The sequence below is a fragment of the Macaca nemestrina genome, chromosome 5 (assembly GCF_043159975.1).
Source record: "Macaca nemestrina isolate mMacNem1 chromosome 5, mMacNem.hap1, whole genome shotgun sequence".
NCBI lineage: Eukaryota > Metazoa > Chordata > Mammalia > Primates > Cercopithecidae > Macaca > Macaca nemestrina.
In genome coordinates this window covers 64,766,874-64,783,458 of record NC_092129.1, presented here as the reverse complement: position 1 = coordinate 64,783,458, position 16,585 = coordinate 64,766,874, and the positions used below count along the sequence as shown (strand labels likewise).

The 16,585-nt window shown below is 37.8% G+C and overlaps 1 protein-coding gene across 5 annotated transcripts in view; it reads right to left on the bottom strand.

Annotated features, from left to right (window-relative positions):
- Nucleotides 1-15,025, bottom strand: part of LOC105488979 (glutamate metabotropic receptor 1) — a 425,749-nt gene extending 410,724 nt beyond the window's left edge. Inside the window, exons 1-2 of one of the 5 annotated variants that reach the window (XM_011753528.3) lie at nucleotides 14,588-15,025; nucleotides 12,169-13,188 (exon numbers count right to left, since the gene is read on the bottom strand). In XM_011753528.3, coding sequence (XP_011751830.2) covers nucleotides 12,169-12,868 — 700 coding nt within the window. In that variant the 5' untranslated portion in view covers nucleotides 12,869-13,188; nucleotides 14,588-15,025. Of the gene's footprint in view, nucleotides 1-12,168; nucleotides 14,101-14,587 lie in introns of those variants that run through there. The other 4 variants (XM_011753529.3, XM_071096567.1, XM_011753530.3 and 1 more) reach the window with 4 other exon arrangements.
- Nucleotides 15,026-16,585: the final 1,560 nt, after the last annotated feature.

The following is a 16,585-nucleotide window of genomic DNA, read 5'->3' as shown; positions in this document are numbered from 1 at the left end:
CCTGTTTCTTCTCTCTTTCCATTTCCCTCATTGAATAATTCAGAAAATAAAGGCTACCAAATGTTGTTTTCAAATATTCTCTTCTCCTCTTTCCCAAACTTCACTACATCACTACACAGAGGAAAGGCTTCTGTTCAAGGCTAGCCCTGCCACAGCTTTGTCATGGCTCCTCAGCAACCTTGCTTGATGAATTATCTTCAAACTTTCCTTTTCTACTCACTCTTTTTCATCAGCCTTTAAAACTGCTTAATTGTTCCCCTCCTAAAGAATTATTTTACTTAGAAGTACATCTCTCTCTAGCTATCATTATATTTCTCATTTTCCTTTCTCAGGAACAAGGATGTATATTAGCAGCCTCCACTTTCTCCTGGCTTCTGCCCTTCCAATTGATTTATAAATTGACACGCTACTGGAAAGACAGACCTAGGAGGAAGTGGAGGCTACTTGCTAGGGTCTGAGCGTCCCCCAAAATCCATGTGTTGAAATTTAATCCCCATTGTGGTGGTATTAAGAGATGGAGACTTTTGAATTCGATTGAGTCATTGAGGGCCCTGCACTCAAAAATGGATTAGTGCCTTATAAAATAACTGGAGAGAACTAACTTAAGCCCCTTTTGCACTTTTGTTTCTTCCACCACAAGGACACAGAGTTCATCTCCTCTGGAGGATGCAGTAACAAGACACCATCTTGGAAGCAGACAGCAACCCTCACCAGACACCAAACTTTCTGGTGCCTTGATCTTGGACTTGCCAGTTTCTCCAGAACTGTGAGAGAATAAATTTCTATTATTTATAAGCTACTCAGTCTATGGGTAAGACATCACCAAAATGGTGGAGTAGAAGAAATCTGGCTTCAATCTTCCTCACAGAAAACCAAAAACAACTATCTAGCGCCAAGATTATCATCACCTATAACCCAGAATTCAAAGCTGAGGCTCTGAATATCCTTGAAGCCACAGAGAAGTGAAAAATTATGAGCAGAAGAGAAAGGAGATACCAAGTCAGAGAGGCAGTTTAGCAGCACCACATTGTAGGAGGCACATTCATGAGTCTTCTGGGCATAAACTCCTAGCCAGCCTCCCAAACAGCTGGGAAATTCTCTTTGAAACCCCTCTCCCCAGTCCAGAATGGGCAGTGCTTCCAACTTGTGTGAGAGCTGTGGGAAACTTGGGCCTAGGGCACCATCTAGTGCCAAAATAAAAGCAGCTGTCTAGGGCTAAGGGGACTTAACAGGCAACCAGCATAGAACCTGTAAACACACATCACTAGACAGACCACACCAATACAGGCAATGAAGACTGGGATAACTAACTAGTCTTTCGATGAGAAGACACAGATATACATTCATAAAAAACACTAGCAAATAGGGAGCCGTAACCTTCCCAAATGGATAAAACAAGGAGCCAGTGGCTGACTCCAATGAGATGGCAATATGTGAGCTCTCAGGTCAATAATCCAAAATAAGAATTCTAAAGAAACTCAGTGAACTCCAAGATAACACATAAAAGCAATTTACAAATTTATCAGAGAAATTTAACAAAGAGATTGAAATAATTTTTTAAAAAGTTAAACAGAAATTTTGGAACTGAGAAATACCTTCAGTTGAATCAAAAAAAAAATGCATCAGAGGGTTAAAACAGCAGAATCGATAAAGTAGAGGAAAGAATTAATGAGCTTGAAAACAAGTTATTTGAAAATACATTCAGAGGAGAAAAAATAAAAAAAATTAAAAGGAATAAAGAACGTCTCTGAAATCCAGAAAATAGCCTCAAAAAGGCAAATCTAAGAGTCATTGGCCTTCAAGGAGGAGTTAAGAAAGAATAAGTGGTAGAAAGATCACATGAATAAATAATACAAGAAAACTTTCCAACCCTAGAGAAAATATACATATCTACGTACAAGAAGGGTAGAGAACACCACACAAATTTCACCCAAATAAGACTACCCCAAGGCATATAATAATGAAACTTTCAAAAGCTGACAACACCAAAAGGAGCAAGAGAAAGAAAAACAACATATATGTGCTCCAATTTGTCCGGCAACAGACTTAGTGAAAACCACAGGCCAGGAGGGAGCAGGATGGCAAAGCACTGAAGAAAAGAAATTGTCAACTGAGAATACTCTACCCAGCAAAGCTAACTTTCAAACTTAAAAAAGAGATCAATACTTTTCCCAGACAAACAAAACCTGAGGGAATTTATCACCACCAGACCTTTCTTAGAAGAAATGCTAAAGGTAATTCTTCAATCTGAAAGAAAAGGACACTAATATGCAATAAGAATGTCATCTGAAGGCATAAAATTCACAGGTAAAAGTAAGTATAAAAATTCGGAACACTCTAATACTGTTGTTGTGGCATATAAATTACACAGTCTCATGTATCACTACTAGTACAGAACACTGTTTCTATAGTTGCTTCCTCTTTTACCCATCAGCTCTCTTTGTCACTGTTCTATTATCGAAACTGTCTCCTCCCTTGGCTTTCATTACATGAGGTTCTTCCTCTTTCTTTTTCTACTTTTTAAACTGTCCTTCTTTTTCCCTTTTCTGTAGACTTTTTCTCATTTTCACATGCCTCTAAGTACTGCCCTTGACCATCTCTTTGTGTTTTATATCTTACCCCCTTGGCAATCCCATCCACTTTCACGGTTTTAACCACAGATATTTGCTGACAAGTTTCAAATATAACTCTCTTTCCAGATCGTTGTTGGCCTATGGGATCCCCTGACTTTATTGTCCAATGGATACCACAAACTCAAAGAGTCTAACTAATTCTTTCCCAGTCTGCAATACCTCTTTATTCCTTATTTATTCCTACAAAATAGAAACCTGGGGCTTATTCTAGATTTCTCTTTGTCCTTGATTCTCATAACCAATCATTCACTAAACCCTAACCTCACTGCTACATAGAAAGTCAAATTCATTCTCTCCTTTCCTTTCCCACTGACACTTTCTTTAGTAAAGCTCTAATCATCTCTTGACTAAATTAATTAATTGAAATGGCCTTTCCTTCTCCACTTCCCTCTACCATCGATGGCCTTCAGATTTGTTTCCTAATTTCCAATTTGACTCCTTTTCTTAATATGTCTTCTCCAAAGCTTTCCAGGTACCCTTTCCAAAATATAATCTGATCTTGGTTTCTTCCTGAATAAAATTCTTCACTGGCCCACCATGTTTGCAAAAGAGTCAAAATTTCTTGACTTGATAAGTATGTCCCATCATGACCTAGGCTCTTTCTCTCTTCAGTTTGATCCTTCCCCACTCATTTTCCCAGCACATATACTTTAGAATTAATGATATTCTTAGAGGTCCCTGAACATACTTCGCTTTCTATGTCAGTGCTTTTACTGATATTTACTCCTTTGTTTCCTCACACATAGTGAACTTCAAATGTCACCTTTTCTGGGGAGCTTCTATGAGCTTTCCCTCACTTCTTCCCCGGACCAGAGGGAGCTAATCACTGTTTTCTCTGTTGTCTCACTACCTCATGCCTACTCCTATGGCTGCACTTAGCAAACTGAATAGTAATTATTATGTGGTGAACTTCTGAAATGAAAGACTATAATTCCACTATCTCTACTCCTCAATGATTATAGCATTGGTCAAACCAAAGAATGTGCTCACAAAACATAAAGATTGAGATAGGAATCTAGACATGACTTCTTCTCTGCCAATAGGGTAGTACCTGTTAATCAAAACCTGAAAATAATAAATAGTATATTTATTTATCAAAAACAGGGATATTGAATTTCTTTATTATAAGCTGTTTCCACTATTTTTATCCTCATATAACCTCTCAAAATCTTTCATAAAGTTTTTTTTCTCTTGAACATACTATCAGCAATTTGCTTATTGATTTTTTTTTCTACCTTTTATAACAGACAAATTATAAAATGTGTTATAGCACCACAGAGAACAGAGGAAACTGCCCCTGATTATTTAACAATAGCTGTGGAATACACTGTCCAATCAAAAGATTTACACTGAGGGCCACATGCTGTGAGTACAATTGTTATTAAGGGAGAGAATGAGAAGTTGAATATGTGCCACTCATGTTAGTAAATCAGCATTTTCCCTCTTTATTTTCACATCTCCCCCCCGGAACTTCCCTGTATTTACTTCACACAGGCTCGTCTAAGCTAAAGGCATCTTCCTAATTAAGGTTAGAATAGCATGACAACAATAATGATATCTTACATCTATTATATCTGCCTAGCCCTATATGGAGCACTGTCACATCTTATCTGCATAATAAACTCAGGGGACTGTTTTCTGTATATTTCACCCTGATGACTTTCTGAGCATACCTAATTTTATGAATTCCTTGGGTCAATCCTATTCCAGACCTCTGGATTTCAACTCTAGCCACTCTTCTCTAATTTTCTCAAACTTATCCACTCCATACCACTTCTAGTCACTTGTCGTAGAGATGGTGTCACAGAGATGTCTGACCATGTGTCATCAGCCACTGTTAACCACAACCCTCACAGAGAAGGCATCCTTTCTTCTTTCATTTTAACAAGGTGTTTCATTCTGGTCTTATTTTACATTTCTGCACTGAAGGAGATGGAAAAAAAATAGCTAATTTATAATCTGAAATAGAGTTTCATGCAAAGTAGTCACTCTACATTGAAAGTTTATTTTCTCTGTGAAAGGAGCTTTATTACAAAATGATAACAAGCACAAATATGGAGGTAGAGTTGCTCAGATGCAGAAGGGGAATCAGATCAGCTGAGAAAATGGCTTCATTCATTCAGAAAGAAAGAAAGAAAGAAAGAAAGAAAGAAAGAAAGAAAGAAAGAAAGAGAGAGAGAGAGGAAGGAAAGAAGGAAGGAAGGAAGGAAGGAAGGAAGGAAGGAAGGAAGGAAGGAAGGAAGGAAGGAAGGAAGGAAGGAAGGAAAGAAAACTTTGTCTTAAGAAAGTATCTAAAACAAAGCTAAATTAGTCCTAGCTTTGCTACTGATGAATTTTATGATCTTGAGCAAGTCATTTTGTTTTATTTTTCTGTGCTTTTTATTGTCATTTGTAACAAGAACGTTTCCTAAAATCTATGGTAGATGCTGCACCTTTATCTTAACCATGAATTTCATTTTAATCTTATGTTACTAGGTCTAGGGTCGAAAATCCGCATTCAATTAATTGGCTTCTTGGACTTGCTTAATATTCATCAGCTGAGAAGAAGTCATCTCTTTGGTGGCAGTTTAAGAAAAACAATTGAAATGTATTTATGGGTATCATTTTCTTGTTATTTAAAATGCTGCTGTGAAGAATATGACATGGTAGTGATTATAATTCCCATTTTACAAATGAAACTGAGATGTGCATGCATACAGTATTTCCCATATGTTTTGTGCATTTTTCAAAACAATAATTAAACATTTTCTTTATAACCCATGAGGCTATAACTGTCTATATATTTCTGTCTCTTCCAACAAATACGGGACCCTTGAAGAAAATAATAATAATAGTAGTAATAATAGTTATTATTTTGATTTTTATTATTTTAATTTACGTGTTACCAAGCACCAAGAAAAATATGTGATGCATAATAGACACATTTGTTTATTTATAAATGTCTTTATTAGAAAGCAAATACGTTACTAGCTAATCAAAGAATTTCCGCCTCCCAAAATCCTGTGCTTCAACTACCAATTAAGGCTTTTACCTGGATATTTAGATAATTGCCTTGAATCTTCAATTTGTTGGCTATGAAATGAATAAAATCGACAATCCTAAAATTGATAAATGGGGATTTCTGAGAACCAATTCTCTGCATAAAAACATTAGTGTTCTATTTGGTACTACAACGCCTTAAGTTTAAGAGAGTAAAGCTTTCTGCAATACCAAAGGTAATTAAAATTATAATTTCTCATGTAAGTTAAGATTTTAAATGTTGTAGACATTCATAGAGAATAATTAAACAGGAAAAAGAAGCAAATATTTCTATATAAATTTAGAATCTAATGATAACTCTCTGTTGCATAAGACAGTGACATTTTGACAAGGCTTTATGCCTTGTCTTGACTCTGGTTTTCAACTACAGCTTCTCTGAAAATTGACAACCTTCTCCTACTGACATGCTGCTTCCAACATATATCAGAACAGCATGTGCCATGAGTTTTTTTAGTGGTTGTAGGTGTTCACCAAACTATTCTTTTCTGGATGTGGTTCCCCAGCCCTCTGTGTTCTTACAAAAGGGTATGCTGAAAACACGACTTTTGGTAAGTCTCTTTATGAACCCATCACTCCAGTCACTGCCCAGTTATTGAAAATCCACAAAGGAGTTATTGTACATTAGCTCGCTATATCATAAGGGCAAAAATTTTAATACTCGGAGAAGGATGGCTACTGCCAAGCCACAAGGTAGAAACATAAAATGGAAGCTGCCACCACCACCTATCCTATGAAGGAGAGCTTCTTACAAAATTTGCAGCAAGATAAATGTAGTTGTAGGGTGATTTTGTGGCAAAGGAATCACAAAGAGTTCAAGCTTACTCAGAATAATGAAAGTGTCATTTTTTTCATTTTTGGACTTCACTCTAATTCTATGCACATAATAGCTGTTTGCTAAATACTGATTAGTGTCTTTAAAAATGAGTTTAAAAAATCCATTCAAGATAAAAAAGAAAAAATAAAGACAAAAATTTTTAAATATAGCAATTTGTGGCCATTTTGAGTAGTAATAAATGGCCTTATATTTTTTTAATAGGCTCCAAGATTACCACCATATCCCAGCACAAGGTAACAATTTATGTTCATGATAACTTGGTATATTCAAGGGAAGTGTCCATTATAATGAGCACTGTCTTTAAAAGAAGTTAGGGAACTTTACAGTAGTGTTTGCAAAGACCCCCTCATAAAATGTTTTAAATGTAAATGTTAGTATTTAAAGAGACCAACTCTCAAGTATAAAGTAGACAGCTAGAGAATCAAGGTTATGGGTAAACAAGGTTTTACTTGGATATGAACACTTTTTTAAAAAATTACAAATAAAGTATCTCATAACAATATCTGGCTTTTCTTTTGTCCACTTACCCACTCTTGCCAATAATATATGTTCTCTTGGCCAAAGTTCACATGTCTAACTTTGCTTGGATGTATCTTTCTTGAAACCAAAAGTCTTTGTCACACACTTCAAGATTCTCCATTACTTGTCCTTCATGTCTATAAAGACTGATGTAATCACAGATTAGGACCTACTTCTGTCTTTATTATTAGTTCTTAGCCCAGACTATTTTCTCCAGATAAGCAAATCTGCTTTTCTTTTTTCACACCATGAGAGCACTTTCAATACTGCTTCTTCTACAAATGCTATAATTCCAAACAAAACTCTAACCAAAATTCCCTTTTCTCCAGGTTTTCTCTAGATAATTGCACCACCATTACATTCTTTCAGTTCCCTACAATTGAATAAACTCATGTTTATAAATGTCTATACTGTGATTGCTTTTAGTTACTTTACATGTATTTAAACTGCACTCCCCTCAAAGTAAAAACTACTTAGTAACTGAAATTAAGTCTTCAAAATTGTTATTTAAATTTTTTATGCAGTAAATCTTTACTTAAAGTCATCTGTTGTGATGACTTTTCATTTAAACGACATATAGCCATTCATACATTTGCAAGGTAGTATGAGGAGGAAAAGCACTGTACAGGAGGAATTCATAATAGACTGAGTGAACACCAGAATTATCCAGGTAGTTTGCTCATGAAAGAGTTTGAGACTTTAGTTTTGACCCTTATCTTATTTAGGTTTTAATGTATACAATTAAATCCTGGAGACACAAAGCTGGAATACTAAGATAAATTAAATAATCAAAATCCCAGAACTTACTGATGTTAGAAAGGCAGATTGAAGCTAATAATTTTACATTTAAAGGGAAAAAATTCAAGTCCTCCTCTTGAATCTAATGGTAACAGTAATAAAATTAATAACTGTTCAAGCATAAAAGGAAGGAGATACGGCTTAATAGCAGCACTTTTGAAAAGACCTTGGGATGTTAATTGATGTAAGATCTACTCTAGTCAGCTATAATGGTAAGTGAAGTAAAAAATGAAATGCATGAGTGAACGAACTGGAGAGGCATACTATAAAAGAGAGATTATTCATTGATGATAAATGTCACGTGGAAAAGAAGCTTGAGTGTTTTGGATGACTGCTAGCCTTCAATGAAGGATTGGTGGAAACTTCAAGAAATATGTTTTAGGTCATTATATAGAAGAACTGACTAAAAGTCAGGTGAAATTCTGTTCTCAATTTAACTCCTGTATACTCCTACTCTAATTAGAAACCCTAATCACAATTAGAAAGCTTTGAACGTGGGCAAGCATGTAATGTGATGTTCTAAGCATCTTTTATTAGTTGGTCTGAATAACCTTTCAAGACAGTCCTATTTCTTACTATATGATCAAAAGAGCAATGTATTAAGATAATTTCCTTTGAAGTAGGTTGCTTCAATCAAGACAAGAAAGATATAGAGAAAGTTGCTGTTACATAGGAAATATGATATTTAGTAGATATGAAATTATTAAAGGTAATTGTATTAACCAAAGTATGTATTTATGACTTAGGAGGACGTTTTTCTGATGTCATTAGACTTTTTAATTGTTTTATATAAACTATAAAAGTACTTCAAAGGCAAAAAATCAGATCTTGGAAAGAAGCTCAAAAAGGACAATTTTATATAAAATGTAAGCAAATGTAAAAAAAATGTTGCACCAACATGAAAATCTAACTGGAAAGAAAAGTTTACCTTAAAGTGGATATTTTAATAAGGGAAGCAGCATCACTAAATTCATTACTATATCAAAACTTATCTAAGTATCTGAGACAACATAAATAATAATAAATAAATAAATAAATAAATGTAACAAATGAAAATTTATCCACTCAAAAAAAATCTTATAGCTACAAACTCAAAGAACATTTTTATTGGACTTGTTCAATGCTTCGAATTTTATTAACTACAGTTATTTTTAAGTACTGTTGTCAAAAATCGTTTGAAATGATAAATTTGCTTTGTGATAGGGAATCTACATTTTATCAGAAGAATAAAATACAATGTACTTGGCTGAGATATTCTTATCAGCGGTAGGCTATTTCTGTATTATACACTTAGCATATTTAAAGACTCACATTCCAGGTGGGCAACTTGCTCCAAAGCACATTCAAATTGTATTTGTGGATAAGGCTCCATTACTCCAATATCTTGCTTCCCTCTTGACAGACCCATCTTAACATTTCCCTCCAGAGCCAATCATGAACAATTTCTGGAGAGTCTATTGCATTGCAGGTAACTTTATGTGTACTGATTTTCTTTTATTTTATGTAAATTGATAATTGTCATGTTTCAAGTGTAGTACAAATAATACAATAAAAGATTGAAAAGAATGTAAAAGAATATAAAAACTAAACTGTACTGGTTAAAATACAAAACAAAAGAGAAAATATCTCCAAGTTTAGCTTAAATGTAAAATACAGTAATATGAAATCAACTGTGCCATTCAAAAACAATATGATTTCAAGGTAATCTCACAATTAACTACAGAAATGAAGGTACACTAGTCCAGTCAGTGCTTTTCGTATTAACTACACTTGGTTAACTTCTAATACAAGAAACAATGATAATGAATTGATTAGGGAATGGTTGATTTGGAAAGGAGAGGTAAAGGTCATGGGAGGCCCTGGAAATTCTAAGCCCTAAGTTGCCAATATCCAGACAAACTGGTTTCCTTGCTGAATAGTGCTCAGATGACAGAGACAACCCTGATATGTGGTCTTCGCTGCTATTTGACAGGGAACTGTCACCAGTAGGCAACCCCATCAGTCTGAAAGCAGGAAAATTACTAAATGATCCAAGAAAGTGCCTGTAGGCCAGTACACTATGGGGCCCTGAGAAGCAGGAGGGCAAAGCCTCAGGAAAAATGAATCTTCAGCGGGAGCTTACACAAAATTCCATTCCAGATAGAAGGAAATAAATGCAATTTAGTTTTTACAGATGTTACATTTAATAAGAGAAGTAACTAATTCCCTTCGAGAAGAAACAAGGTATTATATATGAATGGCAAGGTGAATGATGTAATTGTTTGGTAATAAAATAAACACCACATATTGCTATGATGCTGTTCTGTGAACACAATGTAGTCTGGAATCAATCACTAGAATAGTACAGAGACATTGTCTTTGCCATACCACACCAATCAGAAGGCAGAAAGGAAACATAGTAATCCAAACCAACACATGGGCAAAATTGTAATATTAGTCCTTTCTCAGCAAAATTAGTGAAAACAAGTTCAATTAATTTTCCAAAAACATAATTCTACTTCTCAGAAAGCAACCCACTATTAGCCACCTCTCACCAAATAAAATAATCTTATAACAAAATTATGGAAAATGAAAATACTGTTTAAAAATGATGAAATATTACTTCTTCCTGAATAAATAATTTATACTTCTAATATCAATAATCAATTATCTAGCTCAATGGGGGAAATATTATTAAATGTTTAAATAAATCACATTCAATCTAGATTTTGCCATTCTCTTTGCCATCATCTTTGGATCTATCCAATGATGATATTTAACACATTTTTAACTTGCTCTTTCAGGATGTTTCATGTAAGCAAGCACTAAAGGAAACTATGCTAAACATTAACATGTAGTAAAGTTAAATATTAAAATATAAGGAATTAACATCTGAACTTAAGCTTGTGTCTTTAAAAAGTAATGAATTTTTGTTCAAAAAGAAGTATGTAGTTCATGATTAAAAATCAAGCTTCAGAAGCATAAGTCAGTTGTTACAAAGTTATATCACAGCGGATAGATTTTTTCCAAAAGCAAAATCTGAAAATATAATATGTAATTCTATATCATTTATGTTTGTTCTGAAAATTCTGTTCCCTTTATAAAGTATATGTTTTCATTAATGATAACCATATAATCACTTCACTATGTATGCTGCCAATTTCTATAATCAAACCTCACACCAGTAACTGAACATTGTGGAAATATTAAAAGAACGTGGAGCTATGTCTATGGCTTCTTGAAAATCATTTGACTTGAAGAAATATGAATGCAGAAATACCATCAAGATTGTCTTCTTACGTCAGACAATCTTATACATGTGAATTGTCCTAGATGTTAATTTATAACCAGGGCCTCAGTTTTTTCATAAACCTACTGGGAGAATTAAGAGTAGCTGAGCTCAGAAATCCCCTTTTATTAAAAAATGTATATAATCTAAGCTGAAGAGAGTGTAGAAAATCTTTATATACAAAAATTTTTGAATATTCACATCCATAAGTTTCTGGAAAAATCAAAGCTTTTAATCTTAGGTTAATTTATTGCATTTTAGAAAGACATTATAAACCTAATATCTGCTATCCATTCATTAGTACTTTATAACTGATCTAACTTTAATTCTAATATGTAAGTTCATTGTGTTAGAAGAAAAAGACTAGAAACAAAAACTCAAATCCAACTGGTCACCAGTGTTATTTCTCATAAAACAGGATAATTCTTGGGGGAGTGAGGGAATCTGGACAATTTTAGTCTATCAAGTAAGAAGAAAATACATGACTTAAATTACTTACTTTTTCTTTGTAACTAAGGTACTCCAGAAGTAAAAATATAAGTTTCTGATATACTGAGGGAGATGACTGCATTAATCCTATATTCACAGGAAAGTTTTCGATATGTAAGAAGGGGTACAAGAGGACAAAACACCTTCAACTGTTTAAGAAAGATAAAGCCTTGAAGTCCAATTTGTGGAATAGTAACTTCTTTTTGCCAGTCACTCACACTGAATTAACTCCTTACACCTGGAAAGTCATAGCCGGTCACTGAAGGGCAATATAACACCTTGGACAAATAAGCCTTCCAAAAACAAACTCAAAATATGAGGGCAAACAAGTATCCAAGTCAAATCTACTGCTGGACACTTTGCATGGAAAGTTTGATACCATTTCAGCTCCTACTATCCTCAGATATTCTATGGGGTACAATTTTCTTACACTATAATTGTAAGGAAATGGGTGGGCAGTACTGAGAACGGTAAACTCCTTTCTCCACAGTGCTAGAAATAAACAGGAACAATACTATGATCCCAGGGACACATAGTGCAATGCCCTGGCTTTCTCAGTACCCTTCTTTCCCAAATATAATGCCTACCTTCGGTGTGGACTGCAGAGACATAGGTCCAATTGTAACGTTTGACTATGTCAAGCATGGCCCTTGCCTGCAAAGTGTCAGAAGGGACAACCCTCAGGAAGTATTTGTACAAAGTTTTGTCACTCAGGTCGATGCTTGTGGCTGAATAAGCGATCTGCGGGATGTCGAAGAGCTGGAGCAGGTTCTGCACTTGAATGGCTACAGAGCTGGAGCCAGGACCGATCACTCCCGCAATGGGCTTCTTAGTCCTGCCGGGGGGGAGGGACTGGCCGTCAGGCAGGCACCGGTTAAACCCATCCTTCTCATCTCGAATGGAAATCAGAGAGTCCCTAATGAACTCAATGCTCTGTTCCAGAGCCACGGAAGAGTGCCAGCAGGAGTCCCGGATCTCACTGCCCAGGGTGATGTTGGGCAGGAGGACTGGGTCCGCGTTGATCTTATCCAACGTGTGGAACATGGCCTCCACCCTTTGGATACCATACTGCTCCCTGATCTCCCCACACTTCCTCTCGGGCACTTTCTCGGCCGGAGGTTGGTGATGGACTGAGAAGAGGGCTCCAATGATGACATCTCCGTCCATTCTGGCCACCGAGCGCTGAGACGACGCTCCCGCCAGCAACACTTTCCTGCCGGGGCTTCTGGGGAGAAGGGACACTTCCAAAAATATCGCTGGGAAAAAAACCAAGAGGAGCCCGACCATGGTGGTGAGGACGCAGTCCACAGCCTGCCAGCCGCGTTCCCACGCTGGTCCCGCTGCAGGCTCCCAGCGCTCACCCCCGAGATGCCCAGCGCCGCCTCTCCCAGAGTGGTGCCCCTCGCCAACAATGGTCGTCCAAGGCCTTTGCCTCCTCCACCACCGCCTCCTTCCCCTTCGTCTCCTCCTCTAGGTCCTCCGCGACCGCCTCTACAAGCTGGAGGCGTTTGTAGGGAAATTCGAATCCCCGTTCTTCACCGGTGCATCAAGGTAAATTGATCAAGAGTACAGTAGAAGTCGTGTTGGCAGCGGTGAGCTGGATGCTGCTGACAAAAGACAGAGAAAAATCACGACCTTGTCATCAGAGGACCTGTGTTAAAACTCTGGGGTCCGTGATGTTAACAGTTGCCTTGACCGTTTCATTTCGGCACATCCTGATATCGGCTGCAGGAACAGCTTGGAACGCAGCTGTGGTCACTGAGGAAGGCGGGGTGTCCTATCCCCTCCGTCCTCACCGGTCCAGGCGGCTCAGAGCCCCGCCAACTCGCCCGCTCCTCCAGCCTTAAGTCTGTTCCTGGTCCCCTAAAACCTATCATGCCTTCTTACTTGGAGGGCTGTGGGGAAGGTGAGCAGAGAGGAGGGGAGGAGCTAGGTCCTTCAACCCAAGAGAACTTTCCGGATTGGAAAAGATCAACTTTTTTTCCAGAAGAAAATTTGGAAACTGATTGTAAAGGTGGAAGTGCGACTTTAAAATAAACGTAAACAAGGGATGCACCTTTTACTTTAATTTTGAGGGGTTGAAGAAATCCTGACATACAATGAACTGTAAATTTAATTTGCCAGCTTGAAGAAAATCCATATTAGTTACTAAGGCAACGCCTGGTAAAGTCTCCGTATGGAGGAGTTTGGTATGTTTCCCCCCTAAGAAATCAGGCTTGCTGTGTATGTTCAAGAAGAAGGGGTGCAGATAAGGTAACTTGTTTCCCGCAGTGGGTGGACGGGTTAGAGGGGGTCCTGCGCTCTCCTAAATCCGGACCTTTGGGGTTTGCATAGTTGCTAGAAAGGGAACGGAGGGGAGCTTCCGGGTTGCTCTCGCCGCAGCAGCCTGAGACGTGCCGCCTTCAGGACCCTGGACAGTGCTCTGTCCAGCCAGCTATTCCCTGACAGGGCCTGCAAGGGACGCTTTGACCAGTGAGTTGCAATTCCCTGACACGCTTTGCTCTTTCAACCTCCCTCCTCTGCGTTCTTTACCCCCCCCCCCCCCCACACACACACACACACATCTCTCCACTCGAGTCCCCACCGCCCCTCCGCCCTCATTCTCGTCACCTTGCACCGCTTCTGCAGGTATATGTATCCAAACCCACCCGCTTGAGGACAGAGGCGCCAAATCTCAGCCGCCTGCGGGGGGCTGAAGTTGGCTCCCTCTCCCGTTCCTCCCCTGCTCCCTTTCTCAAGGTGAGAGTCGACGAAAAGGTGGCTATGGGAGCGGGCGAGGGGGGCACAGGAGGTGAGGCAGAAAAAGGAGAAAGACAACCCAGGCACCCATGGGTCCCGACCCTTCCTGAGGATACAGGACGAAAAGAAATACATAAGCGAGAATGCGCCTGGGACCCGGAGGGAAATCTGATAGACTGGGACTTTGTCTGCCGTTGCGGGTTGGTTTCACCCGAAGAAGTGTCCGCTCACCTGAGTCTGTTTGGAGGACATGGACTTGAGACTTACCTGAGTACCTGAGTCGGGGTAGACAGTGCTATGGTCCCGGGGCCAGAGAACCGTGGCCACCCTCCGCTTGCAGACGCCTCAGCTCTAATCCAGACGGTGCAAAGATGCGATCTGGGCTGTACACTAGTGCCCTCTTTCTTCAGCACTATTTTACCGCAAGGGAAAAAGAGGGGGAGGGAAGAAAGAAAGAAAGAAAAAAAAACAGGTCACCCAAGGCTTGTCTATTATCTCATGCATAAAAATCAGTCGTTTGATAGAGGGAGGAGGGGAGACAAGCTAGGGGAAAGTGGGGAATATTAATTCCTTTACTATATGAGGGGTCGTATAGAAGCTGCCAGATATGTGAACAGTCAGACAATCTGGCCAAAGAAGTGAAGAACTGCCTAAGCTGCTTTGGGGTAGATATCTTTGTATATATCTCAGGGACTCAAATATATTTTCTCTCTCTGCAAGTAAAGTCCCTACAGAGGGAAACAGAGTCTAAATACATGTATAGACATCTAAAGAAAGGCTCTATTAGTAGATTGCAAGGGAAATCAGGAAGAGGCTGCATAGGGTGGGAGAAGAATAAGGATAGGCATGCCCATTATGAATTAAGGTATGTCATATGAAGAGAGGAATATTGTGGATGTATTTTCAGGTCAAGATGTAACTAAATTGAGAATGAGAGTCAGGTCACATGGAAACACTGGAGTGACAGTTATCCAAATTCCTCTCAGGCGGTCATCACCTTCCCTACAGGTCTATGGTGTTACTTCTTACTGCGTGAAAAGTGGAAGTTAAATCACATTCCTCTGGGAACATGTTGGCTGAGCAGAATGTGACCCGGCTTTTTCAGGGGAAAAAGACAAGTGACAGTGTGTCTTTCTACTCTTGTTCAAAGCTTTCTATTTATGTCATCTGCAGAGCAAAGAGATCAGCTTACGTTGGTCCCTTATGGGTCAGCTTATAATCGCCTTGCTCATGTCATTATTAAATTATGGAATGGTGCCATGTCAGACTGGAGGGGATAAACCACATGAGGCAGTTTCAAATACTCTTCAGTGTGTTCCATGAAACTTAGGAGGGAAAACAATAACTCTAGTCAATAACAAAACGTCTTTCTCATTCTGGTTCTGATCTTTTTTCCCTAAGTGTCAGAGTTTTCTTGATGTTTTTTAGACAGACCAAAGAATATATTTTTTCTTTTTCCACAAACAATGCACTAAACAACGTTCACATTTTTTAGACTAGATGATCTCAATTCGGGAAGTAGCCACATGTTTACATAAGGAAAATGGGAAGAGGTAAGTTCTGATCATCACATATGGGACTAAATGGTTCTCTGCCTCTACCCTAGGAATATGTCTGTTCTAAGAACAGCAAGTCACAGGTATGTATAGTATCCCATAGCATCTGACTTCCTCTAGTAGCCACTCAAGTTCAATTTTAGATAATTCCATTAAAGTGTGATAAGTTCTAAACATTATTTTCCTATAATATTTCATAGATACAATCTCTGAATGTACAAAGATTTCTGTGCATATATAAACCCTTAATTATGATTTTCAGCATTAGAGAAAGTAATGTCTCTGAAGTCCACATTTAGTTTCAATATGTGCTCTTAAAGCTGAATATCTTTAATATATCACATTGCTGTACTGAAGGAATAATTAAATGTTCAGATTTATTGGTTCTCAAATTCATTTTACAGTCCAAGTAAAAACTACACATTCAGGTTGGCTGAAACTAATCATTTTAAAGAGGATGAATTTGAGGATTATATCATGCCAGATGCATGCATATACAAAAATTACATATTAGAAGAAAAAAATTCAAATGTATAAAGTTGAAATGATCAATTAAACTTATTGATAATGATTTAAGAGTTAACTATAGAAGGTACCAGGACAAAAACAAGAAAAGAAGGAGGCATTGAGACAGAAGAAGACAAGATCACCCAAATATACTTTCTCTTTCTATAAATGAAGACTTTACATAGGAGGTAGGGTCTAATAC